This window comes from Hylobates moloch, unplaced genomic scaffold (assembly GCF_009828535.3).
Source record: "Hylobates moloch isolate HMO894 unplaced genomic scaffold, HMol_V3 SCAFFOLD_5, whole genome shotgun sequence".
Classification (NCBI taxonomy): domain Eukaryota; kingdom Metazoa; phylum Chordata; class Mammalia; order Primates; family Hylobatidae; genus Hylobates; species Hylobates moloch.
Genome location: NW_026652280.1, coordinates 123909197 through 123921856, shown reverse-complemented (window position 1 = coordinate 123921856; position 12660 = coordinate 123909197). Strand labels below are relative to the sequence as shown.

The 12660-nt window shown below is 34.1% G+C and overlaps 1 protein-coding gene across 2 annotated transcripts in view; it reads right to left on the bottom strand.

The window, feature by feature from the left end:
* Positions 1–12660, bottom strand: part of COL11A1 (collagen type XI alpha 1 chain) — a 218841-nt gene that overhangs the window by 2852 nt on the left and 203329 nt on the right. For both annotated transcript variants that reach the window (XM_032155224.2, XM_032155225.2), the window contains 9 exons: positions 12441–12494; positions 11443–11550; positions 10825–10878; positions 10680–10715; positions 9560–9613; positions 7801–8050; positions 3852–3964; positions 2347–2415; positions 329–562 (listed from right to left, as the gene is read on the bottom strand). In XM_032155224.2, coding sequence (XP_032011115.1) covers positions 329–562; positions 2347–2415; positions 3852–3964; positions 7801–8050; positions 9560–9613; positions 10680–10715; positions 10825–10878; positions 11443–11550; positions 12441–12494 — 972 coding nt within the window. The remainder of the gene's footprint in view (positions 1–328; positions 563–2346; positions 2416–3851; positions 3965–7800; positions 8051–9559; positions 9614–10679; positions 10716–10824; positions 10879–11442; positions 11551–12440; positions 12495–12660) is intronic.

The following is a 12660-nucleotide window of genomic DNA, read 5'->3' as shown; positions in this document are numbered from 1 at the left end:
CAAATGAAATAAGGTTTTTTATTTTCTTTTTCATTTTAGGAATAACTAGCTGTGATATGATTCAAATGTCAGAATAAAATAACATATAATCCAAGAATATCTTCTGTTATGCCTTTAAAAATGTTTCAGAGTATCTATGTGTGTAACTGTGTGTGTGTTAACATTACTGGTTTCTCACATACCATAGTTTAACATGTCAAGATTAAGCATCAAATGTCAATAACAACTGACATCCATTTTATGAGAAAAATCTGGCTAAGGACCAACTGAAACAGTAACATGCTGCCTCTCATCTCTGTGAAGGAAGACAAGCAGAACTTATACTCACCGCACAGCCATCATACAGTGCCTTGATGAAAGGGTTATTGTCATAGGACATCTCCTCATCATTTGATCCCAGGAACCGAAGTGCTTTGTCATAACTTCCTGATGACACATCATACCAGGCTGCTGACTGATGACAGTGGTAGGTGAAATTTTGCCGAGCAGAGGCAGTCAGAAGTTTCAGGAATGTCATTTGCACCATATTGATGGAATTTCCTTCAACATCTAGATATGAAAGCTAGGAATAAAGGAATAAAAATACACCTAATGACTCTTTTCTTCTTTTATACTACAAAGAATTAAATCACTGTCGACAGTGCACTGTGATGCCAGAAGCATGTAGATGAATCAAAAGACCCACCTTAACCTAATGAAAAAAAGTGTACGTTGAGGGTCAGAAAACCCAGAGACAAAATTTTATGAATTGCATCCCGCCTAAGTTACTGTAGCCACTGCTTATCTTTGAAAAAATCACTTTATCTCTATCTCTTAGTTTCCTAAACAGTAAACACTATTAAAAAAGCTTCAGTTTCCAAGAAATGTTTCAATATATTTGTGTATCTTTCTGAAAAAAACAATTGGTAAAATAATGAAACAATGAAAACCAAGGAATCTCAGAATAATGCAAAGATTAGCTGGTTTTATGTTGTTTGATTTTGACTATTCTTTTCAAACATTTCAAAATGTATCAACTTTACCCAAATCTGTAAACATGTTCCTACACTTTTCATTTTGGGGCAATAGTCCTCAAAGGTTATTAATATTTTCAGAAATGCCTGTTTATCTATTTTTAGATGATGTGTGTATTCAACATTGTATTGCCAGCACCAAGCATAATGTGCAAGACAAGACAAGTTAATATTTGTTGAGTCAATACTTATTCTGTAATTATAGCAGGAAAATAGTCTCAGTTGTAATTTATTAACAACTGTCTCATATCATCTTTATAAATTGTCTTATTTTTGGTAATAAAAATATCTGAGTTCAGCTGAAACATATACACTTAAATTTGAAAAAAAAAAAGGTTAAGATGTTCACCTAGGTTATAGATTAGGTCAATGTAAAGGCAGTTATCTGTTATTTTCTTCCTTAAAGCAGATTTTACTTAGTTATTACTGAATAGCAGGTCAGATCATGAGTATTCTTGTGGGGTTGAAAGAAAAAAAATCTACTGGGAAAATTCAATCCACACACATAGAGTTCTATCTGTATATATTTTTAAACTTATACAAAGAAATAATGTAATATGGATATTTAATATGCAACTTGAAGACTGCAATAGAGAATTATTACTCCAGTGGAGAATGTCGATAAAAGTGGTTAATATGCATGAGTTTGTATAGAAATAATAACTGTATAAATAACCATAAATGGAAAATAATAGCTTTTCAAAGAAAATTAAACAACTGAATAATTATCTGGATAACTGGAAAACACTTTAAACTCAATTAATTCTAAATAAAATACTTTAAACACATGTATATGTTTAAACACATTTTAAATATTAATTTAATTTTGACATCTAATCTTAAAATATCTTTAGAAAATTATTGAAATGAACTGGTAATTCTATGGAAATCTTTAAATTTGTGCCAGAACAATCAGAAAAAGCTGCACATTCCAACTTATTGAAATGAAGAACAAAGAAGGAATTAGGTTTCAAGCAGACAGAAAGTGAAATAATAGGAAGATATTAAGTAGACATTATATTCTTTATACCTGATATTTCTAACATAATCAATTTTTATGATGTCTATCTCAGCTACTTAATAAATTGTATGCATGATTTGATCCTTGTTTTCAGTAAATTTAGCATATTTCCATTTACTTTTATACAAAAATGTTAGGTTGCTTTAAGATACCACAGTGGTCTAAGAGATAATAAGTGGAGCAAACTAGAGGCCACAGGGAATCCTCATTCAGCATAATTTAGACTTTCCCTGTTAAGGTCCAGAAATATATAATCAGAACGTCACTTCTTGAGTTTGTGAAAAACCATTTCATGTTGAGGTAATAACATACCAGTTTTCCCCTCTTAAATTCACTAAACCAACTTCCTGGTTTCTCCTTTGGCCATGATGAAATTCTTACCTATTGCAAAGGAACAGAAAAGTTAGTGAGTAGGTGAAAATTTACAATAGCAACAGTATTTTTATATACATATAATTCATTTTCAGTAAGACTAAGAAAATAAAGAGTGCTTAAAATCGTTTTAAAATGACACAAATTAGATTATACAAAATGAGACAAGGAGAAAAATTTGAGATAGATCCTGTACATTCTATGTAGTGAAGATTGAGTCATTTCCTTTTTGTTGTCTTTATCAGCTCTAAAGGAAAAGAGGAAAGACAGCCTGGTAAAGGCATACTAAGGGTTGTAGCGGACATTGGTGGAACACTCAGAAACCCTTTGCAAAGGAAATCCTCAAAATGTCAGTCAGCTTCATCAAGCAAGGCAGGTACCGTCTTCACTCCATAGCCAAGGAACATATTTGAAAGTATTTAGCCAGTAGCTAAGGAGAGATGCTGTGTGAAAGGCACTGACTGGAAACAACCCGAATTACTCCCTGCTGGTTAGAATATTTAGAATCTTTCATAGATCTGCATTTATTGTTCTGCTTTGTGAAGAACAGCAAAGGGTATATAAGTCCTCACAACAGGGAACTCGAGTTATCTGTGTAAGAAACGGCATTTTCTGTTTTTCCACATTTCTCTGGAGGCTAGGGGAGCTTTACTGTGCTTCATTACATGCCAAGTAGGGTTGGGAGATGGAAGTTGTTTTTTCTCCTGCCCTTACTACCCACTCTTTACTCAGAAACTTAACTTTTCTCCCAAAACCATTAGTCACACATAAAGCTCCTTGTTTTGCCTTAAGGAGTTTCTGTGCCTCTATTGTCCACACCATTTACTAGGAAGAATGAGATTTATTACATGAATACCAATAAAGACAAAATGTCCCACTTATAAAATGTTTGGAGAATATAGTTATGCTCGTGAACAAACTTTCTTTACATTAATGATTTGCATTTAGCTTTGAAGATAGAACTCAGTATACTGGTAATACTGTTAGGTAAAAATTAAAGAATTTGTTTAAATAAACTAAATATTTAAAAAATATGTAAGTGCAGAAAAGACTTGTATATAAAAGATTAATTCTTTATAAAATTAGATATTTTGGGTGTAATATGCAGCTGTGAGGTCTATGATGTGGTAATTGGGCAGAAGAACACTATACTGGTGCTAAAATTTGAGATTCAGCTGTGCTGTGTCATGGAAAGCCATAGAATTTTAGAGAGCAAGCAGGTGCAGAAAGAATACATCTGGGTAGAAAATAAAGAAGAGAAGTATTTGTTAACTCTGTGCATCAATTTGGTGCTTATTCATGTTTATGCAAATGAAGTACTCTAATTATTCTGTAAGAAAAGCAGATAAATGAAAATATAACAGTATAATTTTCCTGTTTAGTTCAATATTGCAAAACATGGCAGGAACTGTCAACATTCACCACCAAAACAGATTGGTACTTACTCCTTCAGATTTTTTGTCTGGATAAATGCAAGTCTCACCACCAGATGTGAAATTACAGTAAACTTTGAAGGAATCTCCTGAGCAACCTTGGTTAGGATCAATCCAATATTCACCTAGAAGGTAGCAAAAAATATGTCATATAAAAATTCATTGACATCATTGTTGAATATATTAGATATCAAATTTTATTAGAAAGAGAAATAAGGAAAATACATATTAATAGATCTTTTCCCTTTTAAGCTTTTGGGCATATTTGTAATAAAGAGTGACACTTTCTCTTGTCTGCCTCAAAGCTTTGCAAACGCCCCATATAGTCTACCTGGAATACATTTTTAAAATTCTTATCATGCTTATCACTTTTTGGTTTCAGCTTAAATATCATCTCCTCAAATATTAACATTCCACTTATCCCTGTGTAATAAATTGCATGCATATTGAAATAAGGCATACTTGACTCCACATCTCATAACTATTATTTACTACTTAAGTAATCTGAGTAGTGTAATCAATATATTTTCTTCCTAGTTTGTTCAATTTGTAACAATGGAAATGATTTCGTATCTACTTAGCCTCAGACATCATACCTCTGCCTTATTTTATATAAAAAAAACTTCTTGCAATAAATGTACTCTCTCTTTGAAGGGGGTCCTAAGAAGGACTACTTCATATATTTTAATGCAGCCTGCTATTAATGCCGTTGCTGAAATGTTGCAGAACACATTTTATTATGTGAATAATTATCACTATTCATTTGGTGTTATGTGAGTAATTATGGAAAATAGTGGGAGTAACAAAGTTAGTCTTTTGATAACTGACAATATGGCTTTAGTTAACAAGAGTTACTAGGAGCCAAAAATGATATACATGTAAACATTACTTTGCTTCCTTCTGTTGGGGCTCAAAAAATGATACCCCAACGTGAAAGCCTCTGAAGCAGTTTTTCTGAAGCCTCTGAAGCAGTTGACCTCTGCCTTCCTGTCTCTCATCCCTCATTCACTCTTGAGGCAAGTCCTGGAAATTAGAATCCCTCCTCGCCAAAGTGGGTCATAGAAACCAGAACCCCGTTTTTGCAAAGCCAGCTATAAAACCTAAACATATTACTCTAACTGTTATAGTAGGTAGTCAGTCAGCCATAAGCAGGGCAGGAGAGCCCTGCCAACCCCACCAGGAATGTCAGGCAACCATCAGATGAAGTTCAGGCAGCTGTTAAACTGTCTCGCTAAAACAACAATTGGTTGCAGCTGGTGCCAGGGAATGGCCGTCTCCCTTTCCCTCATAGAAAACACCTGAAACTGGTGACCAGCAGCTTCTTTATACGATCTCAGGAGGTGGGCTACTGGGCTCAAGCATGTGCACTAAGATGCAAATGGTTGGAGTTTAACTGGTAGATAACCTTCCTCTGGGAACACTCAACTAGTAAGGGGAAAATGCCTCAAGTGAGCATGCGCACAACTCCGGGAAACAAAATGTGTGTGTGGCCCCTCCCAAGCGCTGGCAGCCCACTGCACTTGCGGACAGCCCACTCCAAGGGAAGAATCAGGCGAGAAGAGGCGCAAACCTCAGAAACATGCCAATGTAGAAAACCCCAAGTCAAAGGTCAAACTATGCACTTGAAGCCCTCGAGTCGTCCGCTTGACTCTCTTCCAAGTGTACTTTACTTTCTTTCATTTCTGTTGTAAAACTTTTTAATAAACTTTCACTCCTACAACCCTTAGTATATCATATGGATTTGCCACTGCTAACATAACCTTCACCCACCTTTCTGTGTAACAGCTGGCCATAAAGAAATTAAAACCCTTATTCCAGAGGGGTTCTACTCCGTACCTGGGAGGATGGAATGCTACAACACAGAGGCCAGGGAGAATCTGAATAGAAGGCCTTACTAGGTTTCCCTACTTAGATTAGTATCATTAGCTCATATCCTTTTTTGGTCCAATATTATATTGCATTTCTACACAGCTGTCCCTGCCTTATCGAACCTAAGCATAAAATCAGACAGCTTCCTCTGTATCTTTGGAGCTTGAATCTGAAGGCTCCTATGTTATGTTGAACTATAATCAAATACATTTTTAATACTTTTCTCTTGTTAACTTTTTTTTTTATAGGGGTGGCAGCTTTGACCTTTCAACTGAGAAGGAAAAGAATCGAATTCTTTCTACCTTTATACTTCCAACTGTTTTTCATGCTGCCACTTCATTTCAAATATTTGAATTATATAAGTCCACTGGTTACGAACTTTTATTATTTTAAAAGCTCAAATTGCTTATCTTGGTGCTGGAATGCTAAAAAATGCAATATCAACCTGCTTTATCTTCTGCTACTACTTGTATTTAAACAGGAAAAGTATTCTAATAGTCGCATAACTTTAATATCTTTTTTAACAAAAACATCTATATTTTTTCAGATTATACCATTAATATACTCATGTCTGAAACAAATTAGAATTCCCAGGAAAAAAAATACAAGGAAATAAAAAAACATCTGATTTTACCAAGTAAAGATAACCACTGTATACCTTTGATGTATCTTATATGTTTTTTAGGAGTATATAACATTTAATTATCTAAATCATCTAAATCCTTTGCTTAAATAATACCAGTTAAAAGTAAATCTCCTTGGCCGGGCGCGGTGGCTCACGCTTGTAATCCCAGCACTTTGGGAGGCTGAGGCGGGTGGATCACGAGGTCAGGAGATCGAGACCATGGTGAAACCCTGTCTCTACTAAAAATACAAAAAAAAAAAAATATTAGCTGGGCGTGGTGGCGGGCACCTGTAGTCCCAGCTACTTGGAGAGGCTGAGGCAGGAGAATGGCGTGAACCCAGGAGGCGGAGCTTGCAGTGAGCCGAGATTGCGCCACTGCACTCCAGCCTGGGCGACAGAGCGAGACTCCGTCTCAAAAAAAAAAAAAAAAAAAAAGTAAATCTCCTTATAAATCACTAAACTAAATGTATATTTTTCAGATAAACATATTATAAACATGAAGATGTTAGATACCAGTTTGTATAGGAACACTAATAATTACCTATGTTTTACCTTTAACAGGCTATGCTTGATTAAGATAAGAAGATTTTTGTGACATCCTTTTTTTATGCTGGCTGTTTCTGAACTACACTGAACTTTTCTATCTGCATTGAGTTACTTAGATCACAGTTATAACTGCCATTATATGACTGGTAGTTCAAAACAATATTTTCTACGGAGTAAAGGGGAGACAATATAGTTCAACATAAAGTGAGAAATTTAAAAATCAGATGAAGATCTGCCCCTTGCTACTTTAATAACTGTACGAGTTAAGTCAGCTAACTTAGCAACCTGAAACTCTTTCTTTCTCTGATCAATAGGTATATAAAGGTTTTGTCAAAGAGTTGGTATGACGAATTATCCTAATTGTTATTAGTAAGTAAGCTATTCACAGTTGTTTGGAATAACTGTGGATCAATTAAAGATACATTTTTGCCCCAAGCTATCCCAATTCTTAAATATTCTGTTCACCAAATCATTGCTAAACTGATAGATCAAATATACATCAGTTATACTATTTACACATATCCATATTATTCATATTAATCTAAAATAATAATCATATTAATGTAAGTATTCACATTAACATAAAGTTAGTAATCATCATATTACAATATACACATGTGTGTATACACAATATCCATTCTGCGATAGTTATTACAAGCAAAGTACATTTGTGTTAGCTGTAATCATCCAAAAATGATCTTGACATAATTTAATAAAATCCCATTTAACAGACAAGGATTTTCCAAAGCAAATCTTGATTTATGCAATACAAATGATTTTTTCGGTCTAGAAGATAATTAATAACTGTTTCATTTTATTTAGAGACTGTATTAAACATTTAACTAGAATGAATGAGCTGACAATGCACCTCAGAAACTCAGGGGCTCGGTACATTTGCTTTGTCATGTATTATTAACATACCATCTGGGAAGTCAGGATGGCTGAGTTGCAGGTCTTTACAAGTTCGGGCTGGATTGGTCTGAGTACCCATTGGAAATTTCATATGCTCGATGTCTTGTTTCAGGGAATTGAGGGAACCAAATATTTCTTCCATTCCATCTGAGTAATCAAGAATATTATCGTCTACATCTGCTTGCATGCCTTCAGTATGTCTTCTCGTTTTTTTGGAGGACAAGATTGGTAAAGGCTGAATGACTTCACCAGGTGGACCCTGTAAAGAAGATAATGTGAGTGCAATTGTGTCATAAAGTGGAATATTCTGTGGATATTAATTATTACTGGTTATGTTTTTGTTATAAGAAATTAGAGTTGGTTTAGCTTTTCAGTAGCTATTTATGCTATAGGATAAGTTTATAAATATATAAACATAGATTCTTCTATGATGAACTTGGTGGAGATATTGAGGTAGGTGAATAAGTTAGATGACTTCTCGCCCTTTATCTATACAATAATATAGCACAGAATTGTGTAGATGTTATATATGTTCATCTCTTGTTTATTAATTAGTCATCATTTATATGCCCTAACTCCACAACTAGATTGTAAAGTCTCTGAGGATTAGAACAGCACTTTAAAGCTACTGCGCTATCTAATCAACTATTATATTTGATGATAATTTATATTATAAAACATTAAACTTTAAAAAATATGTACACATTAGTTTGCTTCAAATATGTGTGACTTAAATCATTATAAATTAACAAACTTAAAATCAATGCAACCAGACTTGAATTTACATTACGAGAAGAGCTATATCAAACAATTATCATATTGTCATGGGTTAAATTGTATCCCACAAAAATTTGTAATGTTGAAGTCCTAATTCTCAGTATCTCAGAATGTAATCCCATTTGGAAATGCAGTCACTGAAAATATAATTAGTTAAGATAACATCACTAGAGTGGGCCCTTATCCAATATAAGTGATATTCTTATAAAAAGGAGAAATTTAAACACAGATACACCCAAAGAGGGAAGATAATGTGAAGAGACACAGGGAAAAGACAGCCACCACAAGCCAAAAAGAGAAGTGCAGAACAGATCCTTCCACCATGGACCTCAGAAGGAACCAACACTGTGGACACCTTGATCTAGGACTTCTAGCCTCCAACACTGGGAGACAATACATTTCTGTTGTTTGAGCACCGACTCTGTGGTACTTTGCTATGGTAGCCCTAGCAAACTAGTATACATATAGTTGGAAAGGTTTTAGCTCAAGAAAGAAGACTAACATTTCTTTCACATGGATCTATATTTTAATTCTACCATCTAATTAGTTATGTGAAGCCTAGAACATTTTAGTATTAATAAGTGGTAGCTATTACTATTGCTTTTATTAGTATCCTTATATAGGCACTAGGAAAAAATGTGAAGCATCTGAATTTTTGTTATTATTCCTGGAGTCAAGTATAAATGTATCTTTATGGCATAAAATAAATTGGTTTCATTAATGTGACAAAATAGTATATGATTCTCTTGAAAAATTAATAAAAACAAGACTAGAATATATAATTAAGGTATTTATATTTGAAGAGTGAAATCAATTAAAATTTAAGTCTTGGCATGTAGACTTGATTACTTAAATGATATAGTTAATGTTTCCTATAAAATCAGCACTTTTGACAGAATGTGCTTTTTGTCTATCTTATAAATTCAGAGAAATCATTGGCAGCTTCCAGATGCAAATTATCAGACCATCACTCTTGTTAACATGTACTTACTGGAGGCCCAGGAGGCCCTGGAAGACCACTGTCACCTTTCTGGCCAGCGGGTCCCTGTTAGAAAGAAGAGAGAGGAGTGTCTGTTCATGTCCTTTGCCCATTTTTTGATGGGGTTGTTTGTTTTTTTCTTGTAAATTTGTTTGAGTTCATTGTAGATTCTGGATATTAGCCTTTTGTCAGATGAGTAGGTTGCAAAAATTTTCTCCCATTCTGTAGGTTGCCTGTTCACTCTGATGGGAAGACATTTATGCAGCCAAAAAACACATGAAGAAATGCTCATCGTCACTGGCCATGAGAGAAATGCAAATCAAAACCATAGTGAGATACCATCTCACACCAGTTAGAATGGCCATCATTAAAAAATCAGGAAACAACAGGTGCTGGAGAGGATGTGGAGAAATAGGAACACTTTTACACTGTTGGTGGGAGTGTAAACTAGTTCAACCATTGTGGAAGTCAATGTGGCGATTCCTCAGGGATCTAGAACTAGAAATACCATTTGACCCAGCCATCCCATTACTGGGTATATACCCAAAGGACTATAAATCATGCTGCTATAAAGACACATGCACACGTATGTTTATTGCGGCACTATTCACAGTAGCAAAGAGTTGGAACCAACCCAAATGTCTGACAACGATAGACTGGATTAAGAAAATGTGGCACATATACACCATGGGATACTATGCAGCCATAAAAAATGATGAGTTCATGTCCTTTGTAGGGACATGGATGAAACTGGGAAACATCATTCTCAGTAAACTATCGCAAGGACAAAAAACCAAACACCGCATGTTCTCCCTCATAGGTGGGAATTGAACAATGAGAACTCATGGACACAGGAAGGGGAACATCACACTCCGGGGACTGTTGTGGGGTTGGGAGAGGGGGGAGGGACAGCATTAGGAGATATACCTAATGCTAAATGACGAGTTAATGGGTGCAGGAAATCAACATGGCACATGGATACATATGTAACAAACCTGCACATTGTGCACATGTACCCTAAAACCTAAAGTATAATAATAAAAAAAAAAAGAAAAGAGAGGACATAAATAAAGAAGAGGCAATTAAATAGGTTTCAATGCAAAATTAAATTGTCAAAGGGAAAAGTACTTACAGTAGAGCCTTTGTTACCCTTTGGGCCTTGAGGACCCTACAAAATGCAAATGCAAAAGCACAGATAAAAATCTGGAGCATTTGTGTCTCTTTGTTATATTTGTAACTTAACCCTACCTTATAAGGTTATTTTGTCTTGTACTTACTGGTAAGCCTGGAGGACCAGGTGGACCTAAGGGACCAGCAGGACCAGGAATTCCCTAGAGAGAGAATCAGCCAGTTTAAAGGGATTTTCTCAGCTATTTCATTTTCATGTTTTCATAACTTTTCAATATTTTCATAACAGCATACACTGTAAAATTTAGAGAATGCAAAAATATTTATGAATGGCTTAAACATTTTTCCATGGTGAATCTAAAAAATAACGTGAGAATAATCGGAATTTTTCCTATGTTGCTACAATATCAATGAAGTTTTTGTTTTCAATCTATAAGTGTTTATGTGTATATTCCTTTATCCCTCAGAATATGATTTACAGGTGATGGGAATTTAGTACATGTTTGTTTAAATAATACTCAACTGTAATTTTTATGGTTTCTAACTTAAATATTTTAAAATTTATTTACTCTAGGGCTGAATAAAAATATCTTTTTAAGAACATTACTGACTTAAACAAATTAGAATTAAGACACTCTAAATTCTTTCTTTGATCATACTTAAAGGGCTGTGTGTATGTGTGTGTGTGCGTGTGTGTGTGTGTGTGTGTGTGTGTGTGTGTGTATTATTGGAAATGAGTAGAAAAAATAACCTATATTTTTACTCACCCCATCCCCTTTTGCTCCTGGAGATCCTTGAGTTCCAGGGATCCCTCGATCACCTTTTTCCCCTTGTTCTCCTGGAGGACCAATCAGGCCAATTAAACCAGGATGTCCCTTTGAAAGGCAGAGAAAAAAAAAATAACATGTACATTACTATCTTCATAAAATTTTAGTTATAAAATATTTGCACATTAAATTTCTAAAGTATAAAAATGAACAATGCTGATAAAACAACATTAAAATAGCCTTCTGAATGAAATATACAGTTAAGAATCTCCTTCTCATCACCTAACTGGATCTTTTCCTGCTTACTTTAAGTGAGGGCTTTATTAAGCATTGGAAGTATTACAAAACAAAATGCTTTCTAAAAATATCATTTTAAGTGTTCCATTTGAGGAATCTCTTAACCAATAATGATCATCTATAATATTAGTTGAATAAATAACAGAAAACTCATTATTTTAATAAGCATCTCATTTAATATGAAATAGTTTCTATTCTTCAGAGACTCTGCAGTCTTTAAAAGCCATTAGAAGATTTAAAAATAATCCAAACAATAATAATACCATTTTTAAAAAGGCTCATTTCTCTAAGTACTTGGTGCAACTCAGCATAAATTCTACGACATCAAATTAGTATTTGGAAGATATTTCTAGTTTAAAATTTTTATTTTCACGTTTAAAAACATAAAAATAGATATTTTGTTATTCAGTCCATTTATTTTCTGAATAGTTATTTTAGTATAACCATATGCTTTCTCCATATGGTTGCTATAATGGAAACTTGAGAAGATATAGCACTGAATTCTGGCACACTTTTCACTATTTGCATATTTTCTCCCCTCTACATACATCTGGGAAGCTAAGGATTGAAGCTTTTTTCAGGGTTAAAATGATGAAGATATTGTTTGAAATTTTCTTTTGAATGATTTTAATCTGCAAAAGCAGGGCTATTAGTATATAAAAGCATATTCTTTTATTAATAACACATTCTTTTATTCTCACCTTTTCACCCTTGGAGCCAGGGTCACCTTTGAGACCAGGTAAGCCAGGAGGTCCCTAAATAATAACAACAACAACAACAACAACAAAAAACAGAGTAGGTATGAATTAGAGAATCCTATAACTAGTCACAGATCAAGTTTGGTTTTGAAAATATGGAGTTGAAAATAGTAATGATTAATGTTGCTTTATTTTTAAGGCTTCTAAGTAAATTTATATATTT